The following is a 21,502-nucleotide window of genomic DNA, read 5'->3' as shown; positions in this document are numbered from 1 at the left end:
ATTTTAGAAATTTAACCAATGTTGATGACCTTTGGCCTATGTTGATCTTTTTACTTCAAAATCAATAGGCTTCTTGCTTATGACCAACTTTCTCATTAGGTGAAGATTATTTTAAAATTGTGACCTGTAGGCGATTGACAAACAAACAAGAAAAAGACGTCGTGCAGAGCAGGATACTTGCAAAATCCACCCCCCCTCTCCAAAGGTTGCCAGGAATACATCAAATTGTCCATTTCATTAAGATTAAAGTTGACAATCTTAAACAAAGCTCAGGTCAATCGGATGAAAATTGATTATTTTTCAGATTGAAATTGATGATTTTAGAAGTTTGACCTTGATTTGACCTTTGACCTCAATAGTTGGTTTCCCAATTCAGTGACACAATATGCAAATCTTGTTCAAATTTCAAATCAATCGGATGAAAAATAACGATTTTAGAAATTTGACCTCAAGATGAACTTGACCTCAAAAACTTGACTTCTCAGTTGAGACTACTTTTTCCAGCTCGGTAAAGTTTCATAACAATCGGTTTAGAATTGTGACCTGTAGGCGATTGACAGACAAACAAACAAACAAACAAAAAGAAGACGTCATGCAGAGCACGAGACTTGCAAAATCCATAAAACAAATTTGACCTAAAAATAATAGTTAGTTGAATTCAATGACCAAATATGCAACTCCTCTTCAAATTTCAAGTTCATTGGATGAAAATTGAGGATTTTAGAAATTTGACCAATGTTGATGACCTTTGGCCAATGTCGATCTTTTTTACCTCAAAATCAATAGACTTCTTGCTTATGACCAACTTTCACATTTGGTAAAGATTAGTTGAAAATCGTGACCTGTAGGCGATTGACAAACAAACAAGAAATAGACGTCGTGCAGAGCAGGATACTTGCTAAATCCATCAAACAAATTTGACCTAAAAAATAATTGATGGTTGAATTCAATGACCAAATATGCAACTCCTCTTCAAATTTCAAGTGAATCGGATGAAAATTGAGGATTGTAGAAATTTGACCTATGTTGATGACCTTTGGCTGATGTTGACCTCAAAAATAATTGGCTGGTTGAATTCAGTGACCTGAGATATAAATCCTCTTCAAATTTCAAGTCAATGGGATGAAAATTGAGCATTTTAGAAATTTGACCTCAAGATGACCTTTGACCTCAAAATCAATGGGCTTCACAGTTAAGTCTACCTCTACAATTTGGTAAAGTTTCATGATGATCGGTTTAGAATTGTGACCTGTAGGCGAATGACAGACAAGCAGACAGAATAACAAGACCGACTGACCAACATACTTACGTGAAAAATCTTCGATTTTGCGAGTAACAAGGAAGACGTCATGCAGAGCACGATACTTACAAAAGCCATAAAACAAATTTGACCTGAAAAATAATTGGTGGTTGAATTAAATGACAAAATCTGCAACTCCTCTTCAAATAACAAGTCAATCGGATGAAAATTGACAATTTTAGAAACTCTCTCTGTCTCTGCTGTCCTTTTGGCCGATGTGAACCTCAAAAATAATGGCTGGTTGAATTCAGTGACCTGATATGCAACTCCTCTTCAAATTTCTAGTCGATCGAGTAAACATTGAAGATTTTAGAAATCTGACAAAGTTGTTGACCTTTGGCCTATGTTGATCTTTGACCTCAAAAACAATACACTTCTTGCGTATGACGAACTCTACCACGTGGTGAAGCTTCGTGAAGATCGGTTTAAAATTGTGACCTGTCGGCGATCGACAAACAAACAGACAGACAGAATAACGCACAAGACCAACCATATACTTGAAAAATCTTCGATTTTCACAAGTAACAAACAAACAAACAGACACTTCAAAATATCTATTGTGTGATGATGATGATTGTGAATATTATTTTAGTGTAGACACTACATTAAATAGTTTGCTTAACTATTGAATGGTGTCCTGTACAGGTGTAAAACCCATTGTTGTACACAATGTATTAATGCTTAGCTCGCAATGCAGTTCATCACATTCATTTCGTTTCCAAAATATGTCATGATTGCCAAACAATAAATTTGAAATACCAATTCTATTCCACCAGAAAAATCTTTTGGGATTTCCGGTCTCCGTCACGATGTCGTTTACTTCCCTGCTCCCCACTCCACAGGTTTACCCCCGTGCATGATGTAATCCATCTATTGGAGTTCATGGACCCCAGTTCATTTACCAATTCTTGCTGGAATGGAGCAATGGCGAAAGTGACGGATATAGTGCCCTCTGGTGGTGGGTGTGCTAAAATTTGTGGTGGTCCCAGAAGAAAGTATCACTTTGTGGAAATATCACCACTTTAGATTACCCATCGAAGTTGGGCCGAAATGAGCGCTCCCGTCGATTTGTATATCAAATGAAGGTTTTTCTACGTAATTTTGGTTTTAGCCAAGTTTTCAAGGCTGATTCGTTTGAAGATATAGAAAGTTCATCTGTCATAATCATTCGGCATGTTTTTGCTTCATATATGTAATCAGGGTTATTTTTATTTTGAGAGCTATCTACACAAGACAAGCTTATTTTGAGAAGCCTACGCAAGAGGGCTCCACCAGAACAAAACAAGTGTTTTTTGTTTGTTGTTTTGTGGATTTTGTTGTCATGATTTGTGTTAGGGGCTGTGGGACTGTATTTATAAAGGTGTAGTTGTGTTCCCAACAGTTTTTGAGGGTATTTGTGTTGGTTGATTGAAAGAAGCAGGGGGAGGCCTCGTGTTAAGTTTAGCATTTGTCAGTTCGGGCCTTGGGAGTATGGGAGTGAAAAAGGTACAAATAGAGACCGAAGGAGAAAGGAAGGAAGAGGAGTTCATAAAATGTTCATAAAATGTGATAGATGTTCAATGTGGGCCATCTCAACAACAGGGGAGGCAGAATGTTCTTACTGTTGTAGGAAGTGTGAGGAAATAGTCCACTTGAGGATAGTTATCACGAGATTGAAGGAACGGAGAGATAATTATTGCAGCAAGTAGCAGAATGTGAGAAATTTGTAGATAATAGGTGGTTACATTTGTGGAGTTTGGTTGCTGAGGACATTGGAAACGGTGATAGTGCAACGGGAGCAGGCAGTGGTGATGGTGCAGTGGGGGCAGGTGGTGGTGATGGTGCAGTGGGGGCAGGTGGTGGTGATGGTGCAGTGGGGGCAGGTGGTGATGGTGCAGTGGGAGCAGGCGGTGGTGATGGTGCAGCGGGGGCAGGCGATGGTGACAGTGCAGCGGGAGCAGGCAGTGGTGATGGTGCAGTGGGAGCAGGCAGTGGTGACAGTGCAGTGGGAGCAGGCGGTGGTGACAGTGCAGCGGGGGCAGACAGTGGTGGAGGTGCACCGGGTGCAGACAGTGGTGATGCAGCAGGTGTATGGAGTGGTGAAGGTGTAGCAATAGAAATTGGTTGACTTCAGGTATGGGAAACAGTTTATGTGGGTGATGAGATAATTAAATATGTCGATTCTTCAATCTGTAGGAAGGATTGTAGACACAGAATTCCGTGTAGTTTTGAAGGAGCGGGAATTTGGGACATTGATGGAAGGGTAAACGATATTGTATCAGGTCACAGAAGAAAGAAGTTGGTTGTGGTACACCTTGGAGTGAATGATGTAGGGAAAGTTTATTCAGAGGTTTTGAAAAATAGATACAGGATGTTGGATAAGCGGCTGAAAGCAAAGGGTAGGGAGGTCATGTTTTCTGGCATCCTCCCAAGATTAGGAAACAATATAGAAATTATGAGCAGAGCAATAGATGTCAACCAATGGCTGGAACAATGGTGTAGGGAGGAAGGTTTTACATTTAAGAAGCAGTGGGAATCATTGAGGTGACAAAGGGAATGTTTCCGGAATGATGGTCGTGTGTTAAATAGAAAGGGGGCAGCAAGGTTTGCAATGGGAATTGAGAAAGGAATTCAGGCTTTTTAGGTAAGCGGAGGGTGGGGAAGCGATAAGGAAGGAACTGATGATATAATTCATGAATAAGCCCAGGCAAAAAAAATAGAATTTCAGGAAGGGAAAAGTTAAATATATTCTTTACCAATGCCAGAAGTTTAAGTCATAAGATGGAAGAGCTTGAAGCTAAAGTAAATAGCGAGGAGCACGATATAGTTGCAGTGAGTGAGACATGGTTTAAGGAGGAGAGTCATTCGAGGACAGGATTAGAAGGCTACAAGGTGTATCGGTGTGATAGGAAGGAGAGAATAGGAGTCGCAATCTGGGTAAAGGACAGCATTACATCAAGAGAAAGGAGTGACATTAAGGAAGGAATAAATGTTGAGGATTCTGAGTGGGTCGAGATTAGAGATTGTAAAAACAGTAAGATACTGGTAGGATATTTTTATAAGGTTCTGGGTGTGAAGGAAGAGTAGTACATGAATAATTTAAAAGGGAATGTGGGAAGGGAAGAGTATTAAACCTCAAGATGGGGGATTTTAACTTGCCAGGGATAGATTGGGTCCAGGAACAGGGAAAGGGCAGAGCGGATGAGGATTTCCTTGTTTTAGTCCAGGATTGCTTTTTAACCCAGTTTGTAGATAAGCCCACGAGGGGGAGTGCAGTGTTCGACCTCCTTTGAAGTAACGATCCCAAGATGGTGGAGGAGGTGGAGGTTGGGGAGCATTTAGGAGCAAGTGACCATAAAATTGTGTGTGCAAAGATTCTGTTGAGGGTTAGGGTTCAAGATAGGAGTGTAAGGCTATTAGATTTCAGGAAGGCAAACTTTGAGGGTATGAGGAGAGAGTTGGGTGGTGTAGATTGGGAGAGTCTAACAACAGGACAATCAGCATCAGAGAAATGGGAAATATTCAAGGATCAAATGTGAAGAGTGCAGAGTAAGTACATTCCAATGAGGTGTAAAACGAGATGCAGAAAGAGGCCAGGGTGGTTGAGCAGTGAGATAAGGAATATTATTAAGTTGAAGCAAAAGGCATTTATTAGGTTTAAAAGAACAGGACTGGAGTTAGATTTATATCACTATCGGAGTAAACAGAGGTAAGTTAAGAAAATAACTTTTCAAGCCAAAAGAAAGTATGAGAAGGACATGGCTAAGAATATTAAACATAATAGCAAGGCTTTCTTTAAGTATATCAGGGGAAAAGAACAGGGTAGGACCAGTGTGGCCCACTGAGGAATAGCACCGTGAGAGTGGTTCGTGATGAAAGTGACATGGCAGGCTTATTAAACAGATGTTTTGCTTCAACATTTACACAAGAACAGTCAGGAGAATTGCCAATCACTGATAGTATCTATCAAGGAGGTGAAGAAGGACTTTTACAGAAGATCCAGGTTGGAGTGGAGAAAGTAAAGGAACAGCTCGGTAACATAAGAGAAGATAAGGCTGGGGGTCCAGATAATATTGTTGCGGGCCAGGGGTTGGGCGAGAAGACCACCGGGGGAGGGGGAGAAGCTATCTCGGGTTCCCACTAGACTCCCTGGAATTGCAGGCCATCGCATACGGATAATTCGCTAACCGACAGTGAACGCCAATAACTCAACCACGTGACTTAGGGTCCTCCGTCTCGTTAATCCGGTTACCTAAAAAGTAACCACGTGATCTAATTTCCAGGGGACATGCCCTCGGTACGCCTTGTCCAAACTGGATCACTTTACCAGATCAGATGCAGCCGAGCGACACTGCCAAGGACGTACCGGTTAAAAGGAACGGATCATTGGGAATAAAGTCCCGGGTAAGTTAGGATACGGACCATGCTGGATCAATGAAAGAAAAAGCAAAAACAAGCTGGGAACGTTTCTACAAAGGGGTTTATTAACAGGCAGGTGAGGAAAGGTATGTGGCACAGTGAATATAGCTTTTAATGTTGTGTGCCAGCAGGAATAGGAAGAAAAGTGTGGTGCGACAATAAACAGGCAACTCACAAAAGTAGACACAGAGCAGAGTTATCCCGATATAATTCTTCCACAATCTTAACTTAAGTGAGGACAGGTGCCATATAACACACACACACACACACACACACACACACACACACACACACACACACACACACACACACACACACACACACACACACACACACACGCACACACACACACCCCGGTGAAGAAGAGTTAATGAAGAGAAAAAGGAGAGGGGACGAGGCCAACGGTCCCTTAATACCTTGCACGATTGCCCGACCGTGCCACCAATAACATTTGGAGGGATGCTCCGCTGGGCGATACCACCCTGACAGCTGGCGCGTCGTCTTGTTTCGTGCAGCTAGCGTCGGTCCAGAGAATGAGACGCGACCGTCAGGCATGAAGGGAGGGACTTGGGTAGAACCAACAGTGAGTGGGTGGAGAAAGGCAGAGTCCAAAGCAAGTGGGTGGAGTGGCAGACAGGATCAGGTGGGTGGGTGGAGTCAGCGACGAGGAGGTGAAGAAAGGGCAGAGTCAGTAGGCGAGTGGGCGGAGAAGGCGGAGTCAGCAAGTGGGTCGGTGAAGAACGGTGGTTGGAGAAGGCGACTTGGAGATTCAGCGCATGAGAGGCCGGACGGCTTCGCGATCCGTCCTTTTATAGACTCCAAGGTGCGGGGCATGGGCGACGACCCGAAGCTATGTCGTCACCCGAATCAGGTGCTCTGGTTGGGCCCCGGCCAGCACACGGGCCGGCCGCCATGATCGGAAGCGGCTCCACTTTACTTCCGGCCAGATGGTTCCAAGCTGTGGAATCGTCTAGCTCCGAACCCCGTGATATGAATCGTCTAGCACCGAACCCCGTGATATGAATCGCCTAGCACCGAACCCCGTGATATGAATCGCCTTGCGCCGAACCCCGAGATATGAATCGCCTTGCACCGAACCCCATGATATGAATCGCCTTGCACCGAACCCCGTGATATGAATCGCCTTGCACCGAACCCCGTGATATGAATCGCCTTGCACCGAACCCCGTGATATGAATCGCCTTGCACCGAACCCCGTGATATGAATCGCCTTGCCCCGAACCCCGTGATATGAATCGCCTTGCCCCGAACTCCGTGCCGTGCCTCGGCGACCTGCGATTGGTGCTGGTCAATGTGCCTGCTCCGTGATGCGCCATGCGGCCCGAGCCATCCGGCCACACAGCATGCCTCTGCCTGGTAGCAGCTGCATCGAGGCGGAGGTGCGGAAGGATGCTGCCATCCGCGGGATACATTTGTGGCCGTCGTGTTGAGCGAAGACCAACGGTAAGATGTAATTGTAACCCCATGCACAGACCCGACCAAAGATGTGTGTTATTCGTGCCCCGTTCTGTACGATGATAAAGTATCACGGGCTGCGCGCGAGCCCATCAATGAACACATGGTCAGTGCGTGGGTCCTTCATTGTACACGTGGTCAGCGCGCGGGCCCCCCGCCATCAAGCATGCCCCGTACAGTGCGCACCGGGTCCGCCATTGTACACGTGGTCAGCACATGGGTCCCCCCGCCATCAAGCATGCCCCATACAGTGCGCATGGGTCCGCCATTGTACACGTGGTCAGCGCGCGGGTCCCCCGCCATCAAGCATGCCCCGTACAGTGTGCACGGGTCTGCCATTGTACACGTGGTCAGCACATGGGTCCCCCCGCCATCAAGCATGCCCCATACAGTGCGCATGGGTCCGCCATTGTACACGTGGTCAGCGCGCGGGTCCCCCCGCCATCAAGCATGCCCCGTACAGTGTGCACGGGTCTGCCATTGTACACGTGGTCAGCACATGGGTCCCCCCGCCATCAAGCATGCCCCATACAGTGCGCATGGGTCCGCCATTGTACACGTGGTCAGCGCGCGGGTCCCCCCGCCATCAAGCATGCCCCATACAGTGCGCATGGGTCTGCCATTGTACACGTGGTCAGTGCGTGGGTCCCCCCGCCATCTAGCATGCCCCGTACAGTGCACACGGGTCCCCCCCGCCATCAAGCATGCCCCGTACAGTGTGCACGGGTCTGCCATTGTACACGTGGTCAGCACATGGGTCCCCCCGTCATCAAGCATGCCCCATACAGTGCGCATGGGTCCGCCATTGTACACGTGGTCAGCGCGTGGGTCCCCCCGCCATCAAGCATGCCCCATACAGTGCGCACGGGTCCGCCATTGTACACGTGGTCAGCGCATGGGTCCGCCATTGTACACGTGGTCAGCACGTGGGTACGCCCGTCATCGAGCATCGTATTCGTGATTATCAGAGGCGGTGGGGTGTACGGTGCCAACCCCAATCCGCGTCATGAATTGGAGGAAAGAGCATGGATATAAGTGGATTGAAGAAGAATGCGCTGTGTGCGTACTGTGCGTTGTTAACATTCGGTGTGTTGGTTATGTCTCTGATCACCTGAACAGTGGGTGCGGGGTCATCGCTGTGGGGCACGTGTTCCGTGCAGCGCTGGCGTTTGTTGTTGGCTTCTACTGCTGCCCTTGTTCTTCTGTGAGGATGCATTCTTACATGAAGGGCGGGGCTGTGGTTTTTACAGATTGGTGTTCGAGCGGAGTACCTGCCGGCCTCGTGAGGGCCACTTGCTTGGATTTACCTCAGGAATAGAGAAAAAAGAATAGGAATGAGTTCAGAGGTTTCGTCAGACTTAGCTATGAGATTTACACAACGCACTTGTCCGTTCGACCCACTAGACAAGAGGAAGGGACTACTATCTGAACGTACATTAATGAAATAACTGACTGGGGACCACGACATGTTGGCTGCTATTGGTGTTGGAGGGACGCGGTTTCCAGAACCGCAACACTATTCGCCCGAGAGTCTTGAGGGAGGTGGCCGAGCAGGTAAGCGAGATGTTAACGGATATTTTCAATAGTTCACTGGAGTCAGGACAGGTGCCGGTGGATTGGAGAGTAGCAAATGTATCCCAAGGAAAAAACACAAAAAGCGACACAAAAAACACTTTATTTCAAGAAATAATTTAAAAAAAACCCCGTGTGTCTGATTTCCTTGTTTTTCCTCATAACACAACGGTCTATTGTCTATACACCGCCCAAATGAAGGGATGAGCAAATTGTCGCCCATCATATCCATGAACCATCTTTTTGCTTCATGTATGTAATCCGGGTAACTACATTTTGACCATAATATAATGTAACCGCTTTAAATTACACTCAAGAGGACTTCTGACTTTCCGTACATTGGAAGACAAAACAAGTGAAATCCTTCAATACAGCACGTGTGGTGAAGCAAATGATATGAGTACACTAATGTTAAAATATACAATTTATGCTTTTTCAGTTGAAAAACAATTAATTACAATAACGCATGACGAAACACTTGTTTATGGCTAATATTAAAGAGAATGATGGCATAAGAAGAACTTAGCTTTCAGCGTTCGGCACGAAATGCCATGGTGGGCAGAAATGACGTCTTTTGTTCGTTCGTACATGAGAGGGGAGCGTTTGTTGGTTTTTTTCCGTCAAGCAATAAATTCAATGGTTTTCACATATATAACACATTAGTTTCAAAAATTTCCATTGAAATACTCGGGTATTTCCGTCAATTGTCGCCATTTCCGTCTAGGTTACGCACTGCCATCTACCAGACAGCCGTCATTGGCTCACTTGAGGCACGTGGGGGGGGGGGGGACACTGGGGACATTTCAAACTCCGTGCAATTGTATACAGCGCACACGCTGTAACAATGTATCTTCTTTCATGAAAGAAAGGAACGTTTCTTGGTTACAATTGACATGTGGCTCGTTTTCCTGACGCTGATCCTACTCACCAGATTCTCAGCGAAGGAGCCTCATGAGTGGAGGAGGCCAATGGGCTGACCACGTGCCTCGTCGTTTCAGCAGGTTGATCGGCATCTCAAGGAGATGGGGATTTGCTCGGCATCTACCTGGAGGATGGCCAAACAGAGGCCCCTGGAGTACCGGCGGAGAGTGGATACATCGACGCGCTGCTCCAGTGCATGCTCCCATTCCTGACCTGACCTGACTGAGAAAGGGAATGTCATCAGTGTGAAGAATTTTCCAGTAGGACAAAAGATCCACACAAAAAGGCTGGACATATGACTATATGAACGACATGCAATTCAATAAACTGTATACTGTCTCAGGTTGTATACTATCAACCATAAAAAACAAATCTTTCAGAACTGACTTTCCTTTATAGACAACACAATGAGATGTATGCTTAAAGCTGCATGTAAGGACATGTTGGCCATTAATTTTTTTTTTAGGGGGGGGGGAGTACTGATTATGAATAGCCTTCACTGAAGGCAGTACGGATCATCTCCACAGCCATGATACCAGGCGAGCTAATGAAACTCGATGCCAGAGAGTGCGGCCCAAGATTCCAATGAAGAGAGACAGAGACACAAACGCCTTTTTGTCCTCTTCCCTCTCCATGCCCGTCACCCTCAAACGTCCTTTTGTCATGATCCAGCACTGGCCAATGAAGCTGCACATCACCTCCTCGATGGTAGTGTCATGTGGACGGGGTGTTTCCATTGGTGCCACCTCAACCAATGATGCAATACCTTTCAGCCTGCCAATGATGTCTCGCCCTCTCCCATCCTCACCTCATCCTAACCACAAATGCCGCCTCCACGGCATACATAAAAATGACTTCACTCTAATGGGTCCCTTGTTATAGAAAATGTTCTAACCTACACGGACCACGCTACCTTAACATACTAACTAGTACCTCCTCCAACGTAACAAAACTCCAGTGAATTCAGAAAACTTGTTTGACACAATGTGTACAATCTTAATGGAATGATACTAATTATTAACAAGGTCACATGCAACTCGATGCTGAGAGAAACTAAAACACTAACTCTGGATTAATTGTAAATTCTGATTTTGTGTCCTTATTAGGGGAGTATCTACAGAGGGTATCAGTGCACCCCACCCACCCCCCCCCAAGACTCCACCAAACCAATTTTTTTTAGCTTCCTTTTATGGTCCTATTACACATTTGAGATGTTAACAACAAAAAAATTCCTCGGCACTCTGGCAATATTCAAGATGGCGTCCAAGATGGTCGCCAAAATGGGTAAAATCATAGAATACGGTGTATAACATGTCAAAAATTTGGCAAATTGGAAAAATAATCATTGGGATTTGGTTCCTGATCATTAGTTACTAGTTTCTGATAATTGCCTGTAAACTGCTTTCTGCATTTTGGGTGGTATTGGGCCTCTGCTGCAAACAAATCAAATCCTCGGATTCGCCTTAAGAGCCACTTATGATTGTTCTCTTCTGCGATTTTCAGCACTTTCTGCCATCCATCACGTTCAAATGAAGAGATGCCTTCCTTTGTGTCAATGCCTGCCTTTTTCACATGGATTCGGCCTTCAGTATTGCAGAAAATACAATCAGGTTCAAAAATGATCTTTTCTGATGCTTTATTGTGCTTTACCCTTCCTTCTTGGCTGGTAGATGGTTCAGGAGCTTCAGGATCGTTAGGTAGTTTACCAGCTGTTAACCTATGTAGGTTCAGGGTATATCTTTGGTAACATCCTCGGTGATAGCCCTCGTTCTCCTGGATCTCATCAGGAATGCCCTGACAGATATCTGTCATTCGATATGAAGAACCTGATGGTTCAGCCAAGCGACGATCCCGTATATTTTTGAGAAGTGCCAATCTATCATTTGGATTCGTCAAGTATGAAAAATATGTGAACGATCCATGATTTATTCCTGACATATGAATGACACAATGTTCCCGTTTGCGTTTTCTCTCCATTTCAACAACTTTCTTTTGACAATTACATTAAACTATTTCTTGCTTGTCTGACATCTTGACTTGTGATCTTGATCTTGACTAGCTACGGTCTTGCTTAGCTAACTAATCTAACCTGGAAAGAGAAAAAAATACACATAAAAAGTTTAGTACACAAAATACTTGAGTGTATGTAAATATTCAAAGTGCATCGGGGTGTGTATAGGGGTGTGTTTGTGTGTGTGGGGGTGTGGATGCGTGTTTTCTGGCTTTCAAATTGTCCGCCATCTTCAATTCCAAGTACGATAACAATAATAAACATTCTTGATAAGAATTACAAGACGAATATTCCATGGTTCTGTCCCTCTATTGTTATTACAAGAATGATTATTTGAAGCTGACATTTGATATTCACTCTGATTTTACCATTTTTAAAACCATTTTGAACTCCATCTTGGATTTTATGGATGGCAACAAGGCATAAATCACTACATCGGCCTATTAGTTTCTAATAATCAGGAACATATACTTCAATGAATCCAAACATTAATTTACTGTATATTATTCTTCATTTCAGGCTGTCATATACTGTACAATTTTCTATGATTTTGCCTGTTGTGGTGGCCATTTTGGATTTTTTAAAATGGCAACAAAGCCCAATTATCAGAAACTAATAAACAATGATCAAGAACCAAATCCCAATGATTATTTTTCCAATTTGCCACATTTTTGAGATGTTATAGCCCGTATTCTATGATTTTACCCATTTTTGGACACCATGTTGAATATCACCAGAGTGCCGGGAAATTTTTTTTGTTAACATTTCAAATGCGTAATAGGACCATTAAAGGAAGCTTTGGTTTGGTAGAAAAAGTTTGTTTGGTAGAAAAAGTTGGTTTAGTAGAAAAAGTCGGTTTGGTAGAGTCCTGGGGGGGAGGGGTGCACGGATACCCTCCATAAATACTCCCCTATTCCTTTAAAGGCACTGAATTAGCTTCACAAATTCTCCAATTGCAAGCAATTCACTTTAGTCCTGAGAATTATTGTGGTTGGATTGGTGTCCATCCTATATCAACCCTGTCATCACAAAGAGCCTCACATGTTGCTCCAATTTTCATATGCATTCAGATGGCAACTGGGGAGAATGTGCACAGATCTTTAAGAATGTGGTGGAAATGGAAAGTAATAGATCATCGTGTAGCCAATGCCAAGCAAGTGCAGCAATGTGTTATGCAGTACTGATGTAGCGGTTCCAAAGGCATGTTGTCATCACATGGCCCTTCCTTCTTGCACAGGAGGCCAATGATGCCAAGGATGGAGTTCATTCTGGAGCCGAATCAACAAAAGTAACTGCTGGTGCCATGGCAAACGAACTCCCATCTACAACTGCATACTCCACGTCGTATTGTCCCACCTTCCTCTTTTTGCTGTGTTTCATTCAGTTAATGTGCAGCTTCCTCACCCCCCTGTGTCCTTTTCCCACTCCCCTTGATCTCACTCTAACTTCTACTCTGCTGGTAGTGTTTCTTCTTTTCCATTTTGTTCCCTTCCATTCCGCTCGAGCTCTTCCACGAGCCTCGATCATGAACACCAAAACAACCCCAAAAACCTGCACTTGACTGCCCCTTGATGTATACAACATTTTCGCCTTCTTTTTTACTCCACCTTTTTTTTTTCCTTTTTTTCCCCCAACTCACTCTTCCCCTTCCATTCATGTATTAAGCTTTTCGAGAGCCATAGCTTCTGTATTAAATAAAACGTTTTTGGGGTTCCCTGCATGATACTTTCTGGGACTGTAGAGTTTTATCTGCGAGTGTTTAACCCGACCCATCCACCTGTATGGGGGTCCAGTTTGCACATCACTTGCTGCAAAATGTGTTTTATTTGCGCACTATCAGGGTCTAATGGTTCTTTGGGGTCTGTGTTTTGTAAGAAAACTAGATATGTTTCTGCGGTGTGCACTTAAAAGGTTCTAAATGGTATAAACCCTAAATGGTACGTTCCAATTGTAGTTCGCATCAAAAGGGTCTAAACTCTCAATCATGAAAAAGGGTCTAAAAAGGTCCAGGTGGATTAAAGCTCGAAATGGTGGAGAGTCCAAGCTGTCTCATGTCTGAAGAGGGGTGTTTTTTGTATGCAATGTCGAAGCTCGTATGAGAGCTAACACACAGAACGTAAACAAGGGGAGCAGGAGACAAGAGGAGATCTGTGGACGGAGAGGGATGAAGTGGGGTGCACAGGGTAAACAAGATGGATGCTACAGTACAGGGGCTTTCAGGTCCTTACAAGGCAGGGACTTTCAGGAAGGAAAGCAGGGAATTTGAAGGAGATGGGTTATGGGTGGATTAACGGGGGTAGATAAGATCGAGGTTTTTGGATGGGGGAAGATAAGAGGTGGTGGTGAACAGGTGTTTTAAAGACCTGGAGGGAAGAGTGGGATGGGAGTTTGTTCCAAAGGTAGGAAAAAAAGAGGAATGAAAGAGTGAAGGTGAGCAGTTATTCGTGATTTTGGTCGTTTTACCAGAAGGGGGTTGCTGGTGGACCTTGAGCGCCGTGCGGAAATATCGCAGACAGAGCAGGTGGGGGCAGGCTGGAGAGGAGAGGGTAGAAGACAGAAAGACCACCGACCTGCCTGTCGTGAGAGAGAGAGAGAGAGAGAGAGAGAGAGAGAGAGAGAGAGAGAGAGAGAGAGAGAGAGAGAGAGAGAGAGAGAGAGAGAGAGAGAGAGACAGACAGATACCCAAAGGCTCACCCTCATCACAGGAGATACCAATGATCTTAAACGCCTTGGTTTCCACAGTGTGAAGCTGAGAAAGGTGAGAGGCAGGAGCACCAGCCCAGAGGGGAGAGCAGTACTCCTTCAGGCTGCGGACGAAAGCTTTGAATGTGGTCAGGAGCTCAGGTGGGCCGAGGAAGGATCTTATGGGTCTTTGGGGTTTAAGGGGTCTTTGGAGTCGAAAGGGACTTAGGGGTCTTTGGGGTCTTAAGAGTCATCAAGGTCTTAAAGGGTATTTGGGGTTTTCAGGGTATTGGAAATATTAAAGGGTCTTCAAGGTCGTAAAGGGTCTTATAGATCTTACGGTTCTTCAGGGTCTTGTTTTTGTTTTTGTTTTTGGGGTCTTCGGGGTCTTTAAAGGCTGAGGTTGTGGATGAAAATACCCTTTGGACAATCCGGTTTGTGTGCCAAATTTGGTGGTTGTCGGCCCAGCAGTGTTTGCAAAAAACATGAACATACAGACAGACAGACAGCAAATTTTATTTATTAGATGTCACCAGATACATCCAATTGCAATACTCAAGAGTGATAGTCAAGAAACACTAATATTTGTTATGCCAGCCGAGGTAATTTAAATCTGATGGACTGCATAAAATGCAATTTATACATGAACAAAAGTTGAGAACCACAATGCAGAATAAAGCACAATCAACTAAAAAAAAAAAAACAATTGTGAAATTCAAAAGCTCAGAAAATACGATTCCTCACCACAGAATGACCTTCAACAGGAAAACCACAATGTAGCTGTAACTGGCATCTTGGACTTTCTGAGCCTTTGTCTAACATTTAAAAAAAAGCTTCGAGTTGATTGTGTTTGTGTATTTTTATTTCTCTCAGCATCCGCAAATACTTGATGACAGTTCGTAAAGTCCATCACTGGGACATGCACCTCATGTTTAACTTCACTCTATAAATGGATAATATGAGTTCCGTGACCTGGAACTTCAACGCAGGCCATTAGACCCATCAAATCCTGCATTGGTATTGCCAACCTATGCTTGTTTGTCCATGCTCTGTCCTTTTTTAAATGCTGAACATGAAGCAAGGAAGCACCACGTACGATATTTAAAATATTTTCTATCACTGGGCCAGGATCATAAAGATATGAGGTATGACATCATAAACAAAGTAATGGAATCGACCATTTCAGCAGACTTCAAAACCCGTCTTTTCTCTGATCCCTGGTCATCAGTTTGGTTTCGACCCATGTTATTCCACCCGGTGCATCCTGCTTCTACGATATCAACAATTGATATGGACCCTCAATCTCAAGCAAGAGGTCAGGGGCATCTCACCGTACATACCGTGAGCATTAGAAACTGTCTGGAATCATTCTCTGCTTTTGAAACGGTCAAAAAATAGTATCCCAGTCCCTTTTTGGGGGGGGTTTCTTCTTCTTCACTAATACTTGCATCTCTGCTTTTCATACGTTTGCGTTGAGTTTCTTCATCAACATCAAAACCGAATGATAAAATCTTCACTCCGCTCAGATGTTTAATAATTTGTCTCGTTCCTTCTGGCTTAGTTTCTAATATCCCAAGACCACCAGATTTTAGTTTCCTTAACTCACTCTGGTTGAAAACTCTACTTTGTGAAAATTATTAAATTATCATAATCTAAAAAGTTGGGAGTCAGGAGCATCTTCAAAAGTAAGCAGGTTTTTCCACATCCGCTTGAACCAACTATGAGACATCTTAATGAATTTGGAAGATTTTTATGATTGTTAAATTTTATCATATTTTCCCAAATGGGTAAAAAATCATTCATTTATATATTTGGAAAACAGGTTATTTAATTTATTTTTGGCTTTTTTAGAAACTCTATATTTTATCCTAAGTTCAGGTTTAATTTCAAGATAATCCATTATTTTATTAATGCAATATCTTGTGTTGATATTTCCCTGAAAATCACATCCATGAATAATATATAACAACAATCCTTAGAACATTTCGCTAATACGTTCAGTTTCTTCCCTTGGAAGGAAAGGTGTGTTATCACCCTCATACTTTACATTCATTTCTCTAATCAATCTTGTAAAGTAATTCATTTTTGGTGTAAATCTTAAAGAATTATTTTCCTTTTTAAATTTTTTTATTTTCATTAATTAGAAGATAATCACAGAATATACATTGTTTATAGGCTTTTGACTCTGTGTTTAATCCTCGTCTTTCACACGCAGGACAATTCTCAAATTTGCATATGGAGAATCAGGGAAGTCTAGCATATAAAGTAAAACTTCACTTAAACTGAAATTCATCTTTACTTTCAGTTGCATATTGACTCATTTAATAATATTACCATCGATATCTATTTACTTTTTTTCATTACCAGATTCAACTACAACATTTTTATATTAAAGGTAATTTTAAAATGATCCTTAACTACTATTGAACGAAATGTCATTTCACCTGATATATTAACATCCTTTATTTCATCAGGATTTACATCTTTAGAGTTGTTGAAAAAAATACAAATTTCTCCTTGCATATTACAGATGGTCTTATCTTTTCTTTCTAAAGCTTCATCCATAAGGTTTTTGTTTTTTGATACTTTTTCTTGTTTCATTGCTTTTTCTAGTTTTGAATATATTTACCAGAAGGAGAGGAGAAACTTTTGTGAGAGATACTTTAATTGATGTTCTACCAGGTATACTAAAAGCCCTTCCACTGAAGGGAATTGAAGAACTCATCTTATCCACCATAATTGTTTTTATCCAATGGTTGTTATATTTATCTTTGTTCAATTTTACATCCTTGACATATTTCTCAGTATCTTTTACAAATGAAGAGATTGATTGAAACTTGTCTTTTGAGTCTTGAAAAATTGCATTTATTAATTGAAAAAAGTTGGAGGATAAAATGGTTTTAAGCACAGATTGACCTATAAATTAAACGAAATTTTCATCAAGAAAATTTTAGTTTTAGCAAAGTTTTATTATATAAATATGGTGAATACAACGTACTGCGATGTTTGTAATCATGAATATAAACATTATAAAAAACACCTTCGAACCAACAAACACACATTTAATCTATTTCATCAAATATCTCCTCTTGAGTTGGAAAGAAAACATTGTGATATTTGCTCAAAGGATGTTTTGAAAAATAATTATAATAGACATCTTCAATCACAAAAACACAAGAAAAATGAGTTTAAAGTAAAGGGAGACTATTATATTGAAAACACTGATGGGGCATTTAAAGGGCATATAAAAATAAGGATTTTTCAATTTGGAGAACCCAGTCCATCATCAATTGCTGAATCAATTGAAATAGTGAAACCTGATGTTGAAAAAGTTATTAGAAAGACATTAAAAGAAATGAAAACTTTAAAGTTTTATATGGGAGTGAAAATGATTATGAAAAGACAAGATGAAGAACAAACTCCTTACATGAGAACAGATCTTCATTTTATAACATCATTTCAAGATTTTTTGAATAGTGGGGTTCATGAAGAACTATCAAGACAAGAGGAGGATGTTGATAATACAGTGGAAGGAAGTGGATTTCATATTTAAAAAATCATGTTTTTAGATATGCACATTCTATAATCAAACCCTCTTAAAGCTTCTTCTTCTATTGAATTACCAAAATAAATAAAACTAAAGAAGGCAGTTATTAATATTAAGAACAATGATAATAAATGTTTTCTCTGGTCTGTTCTTGGACACTTACATCCACCAAATTGTAATTCAGAAAGAGTAAAACAATATATGAAATATGAGAATACCTTGGACATTAAAGATTTTAAATTCCCAATGCCACTAAGAGATATTCCTAAATTTGAGAAAAAGAATAATCTTTCTATTAATGTATATGGATTAACGGATACAAACAAAGTTCAAATATTAAAAATTTCAAACAATGATAAAAATGAAGAAACACACATTGATCTTTTATACTTAAGTGTTGGAAAGAATTCACATTACACATACATCAATAATTTATCAAGATTAATCTCTTCTCAGGTATTCAGAACAGCAAACAAAATATATCCTTGTAAGCGATGTCTTAATTCATTTCATACAAAAGAACGATGAGAACAACATTCAAAATATTGTAGTAATCATAAATCAGTTGTAATTACAATGCCGAAACCTGGTGAAAAGATTTCTTTTGAAGATTATAATAAATCTATCATGCACCCATTTGTGATATATGCTGATTTTGAATGTATCCTAAAAAAGATAAATACTGCTTCTCCTAATCCAAAAGAATCATACAAATAAATATCAAAAACATATTCCTTGTGGTTTCTGTTATTATATCAAATCATCTGTTGGAGAAAAGTATAATAAACTTGAACATTATAGTGGAAAAAAGCTTCACAAGAGTTTGTAAAACGATTACAAAAGGATTGTATAAGACTAACTAAATTAATGAAAGAAACAAATTAACCGATGAAATTAACTGAAGATGAAAAATTAGAATTTAGAAAGAACAATATCTGTCATATTTGTGAGGGGGAAATTGATGAGTCTAAAGTTAGGGATCATTGTCATCTTACTGGTAAATATAGAGGTCCCGCTCATTCCTGTTGTAATCTTCATTATAAATTTCCTTCTTTTATTCCAGTCTTTCTTCACAACAGCGCCAACTATGATACACATCTATTTATAAATGAACTTTCAAAAACACCAGGGAATATTTCTGCAATAACAAACACAAGTCAAAAGTATATTTCATTTTCAAAAATGATATTCACAAAGCCTTTCACTCGTATTAGGTTTCTAGATTCTTACAAGTTTATGGGAACACCACTAGCCGACCGAGCATCAAATCTAAACTCCACGGGGTCTTTTCCAAATCTTAATTCATTCTTTCCAAAAGAGGAAATTCTAACTAAAGAGGAAACTCAGATTAAAGAGAGAATTCAAAGTAAAGAGGAAATTCTAATTAATGAGGAAATTAATGAAGAAATTCTAACTGAAGATGAAATTCTATTTATAAAGAAAATTCAAACAATGAATGAAATTCTAACGAAAGAGGAAATTCAAACAAGGAATGAAATTCAAAGTAAAGAGAAAATTCTTACAAGTAAGGGAATTTATCCTTATGATTATATGGATTCATTTATGAGATTTAAAGAAACACAACTTCCTTCAAAAGAAAGTTTCTATAATAACCTTTATGAAGAAGAAATAAGTGATAAGGAATATAAACACGCGCAAGAAATATGGAAAATATTTAAGATAAAGAACCTTGGAGAATATCATGATTTGTATCTAAAAACACATGTTTTATTGTTAGCTGATGTGTTTGAAGCTTTGAGATCACTCTGTCATAATAAAAATTGTTATGGATTGGATCCTGCCCACTATTTCACAGCTCCTGGTTTAGCTTGGAGTGCAATGTTGAAAATGACAAAACAAGATATAGATTTAATCAGTGATGTAGAGATGCTTTTGATGATTGAGAAGTCGAAGAGAGGTGGAATATATCACAAGTATGTTCAAAAAGATATGCTAAAGCAAATAATAAATATACTCCAAATTATGATCGTGAAAAAGATAGTAATTATTGGATGTATTTTGATGCTAATAATTTGTATAGATGGGCAATGTCTCAATCTCTGCCTTATGGTAAATTAGAGTGGGTGGAAGAAAAGGATTATGAAAAGGCTTTGATGAATATTGTTATTTCTTCTCAAGAGGAATTGAATGAGGAAGAAGAAGGTTATTATTTTGAAGTTGATTTGAGGTACCCGAGTGATCTTCATAATAAGCATAAAGACCTTCCTTTTGCATGTGAAAAAGAAACCCCAAAGAAAGAATGGTTTCGTGATTATCATAAAAGTTTTAATATTAAAGGCAAATCAACAGAAAAGTTATTAACAACATTCTATGATAAAGAGGGATATGTTTTGCATCAGAGAAGCTTAAAACAGTTTTTGAGAGAAGGATTGAGAGTAGCTAAAATTCATAGAGTTTTAAAATGTAAACAAAGTCCTTGGATGAAAAAGTATATTAAATTCAATACAGATATGAGAACAAATACAAAAGTAAAATTTGAAGGGGATTTCTATAAGTTGATGAATAATGCTGTCTTTTGAAAGACAATGAAGAATGTTAGAAACAGGCAAAACATTGGATTTGCAACATCTTGAAAAGAAGCTTCGAGATTGATAAATAAACCAAGTTTTAAGAGAGAAGAGGTTTTTTCAGAGAACTTTTCTGCCATTCATATGAAAAAGGAAAGTATTGTAATGGATAAACCAATTTATTTTGGAACAGCAGTTCTTGATTTATCAAATATATTGATGTATGATTATTTGTATAATGGCCTAAAGAAAGAGTATGGTGAAAATGTTTCATTGTTGTATATGGACACTGATAGTTTTATCCTAGATATAAAAACTGATGATGTTTATAAAGATATGAAGAAAAATATTGGAGTATATGATACAAGTAATTTTAGTAAGAAGAGTGAGTTATTTTCCAAAAAGAATGAAAAGGTTATTGGTAAGTTTAAGGATGAGTTGGGTGGAAAAGTAATGAGTGAGTTTATTGGATTGAGCGCAAAGGCATATGCTTATAAGTATGGTGATCAGATTGATAAGAGGTTAAAGGGAATAAAGAAATATGTAATGAAGAAATCAATAACTTTTAGAAATTATAATTGTTTGATGAATAAGAAAGAAGAATATAGGAAAATGAATACAATAAGAAGTTATAAACATAACATATATAGTGAAGAAGTAAATAAAAAGGCATTTGGAGCCTTTGATGATAAGAGATTTATTTTAGATAATGGAATAGATTGTGTTCCATATGGATATTGTACGATAGAGTGTATAGAAAAGATTGTGTTTTAACGATGGGAAGTTGGGTTTGGGTTTTTTAAGGGCTACCGCCATGTTTTTTCACAATATATAAATGGTCAAACCAAGTATTAATCAAACTAAAGAATGGAGAAAATCTCAGTCTTGGTATATAAATGGAAAACATAATGAATGTGAAAAATATCAAATAAGTCTTATTGAAAAAATAACAAAAACAAAGGTAAATAAAACAAATAAGCGAATCAATTAAAAAACTAGTAAGTTAGAGGATGTAAAGAAAAAAAAATAAATATCCTTGAATGGACTGAAAACTTTGATGGTTATCA

General features: G+C 40.3%; 1 protein-coding gene across 5 annotated transcripts in view; it reads left to right on the top strand.

The window, feature by feature from the left end:
- Positions 1-13,403, top strand: part of LOC147025071 (cyclin-dependent kinase 4 inhibitor B-like) — a 95,615-nt gene extending 82,212 nt beyond the window's left edge. For all 5 annotated transcript variants that reach the window (XM_085885677.1, XM_085885679.1, XM_085885675.1 and 2 more), the window contains one exon: positions 12,916-13,403. Coding sequence is in view for 1 of the 5 variants with exons in the window: in XM_085885679.1 (XP_085741805.1) it covers positions 12,916-12,926 (11 nt within the window). In the remaining 4 variants the exon portion in view is untranslated. The remainder of the gene's footprint in view (positions 1-12,915) is intronic.
- The last annotated feature ends 8,099 nt before the right edge of the window (positions 13,404-21,502 follow it).

The sequence above is a fragment of the Eptatretus burgeri genome, chromosome 6 (assembly GCF_056783735.1).
Source record: "Eptatretus burgeri isolate ZD-2024b chromosome 6, Ebu_testis_v1, whole genome shotgun sequence".
In the NCBI taxonomy this organism is placed as follows: Eukaryota; Metazoa; Chordata; class Myxini; order Myxiniformes; family Myxinidae; genus Eptatretus; species Eptatretus burgeri.
The sequence above is the reverse complement of the archived record's forward strand: the minus strand, read 5'-3'. Positions and strand labels throughout refer to the sequence as shown.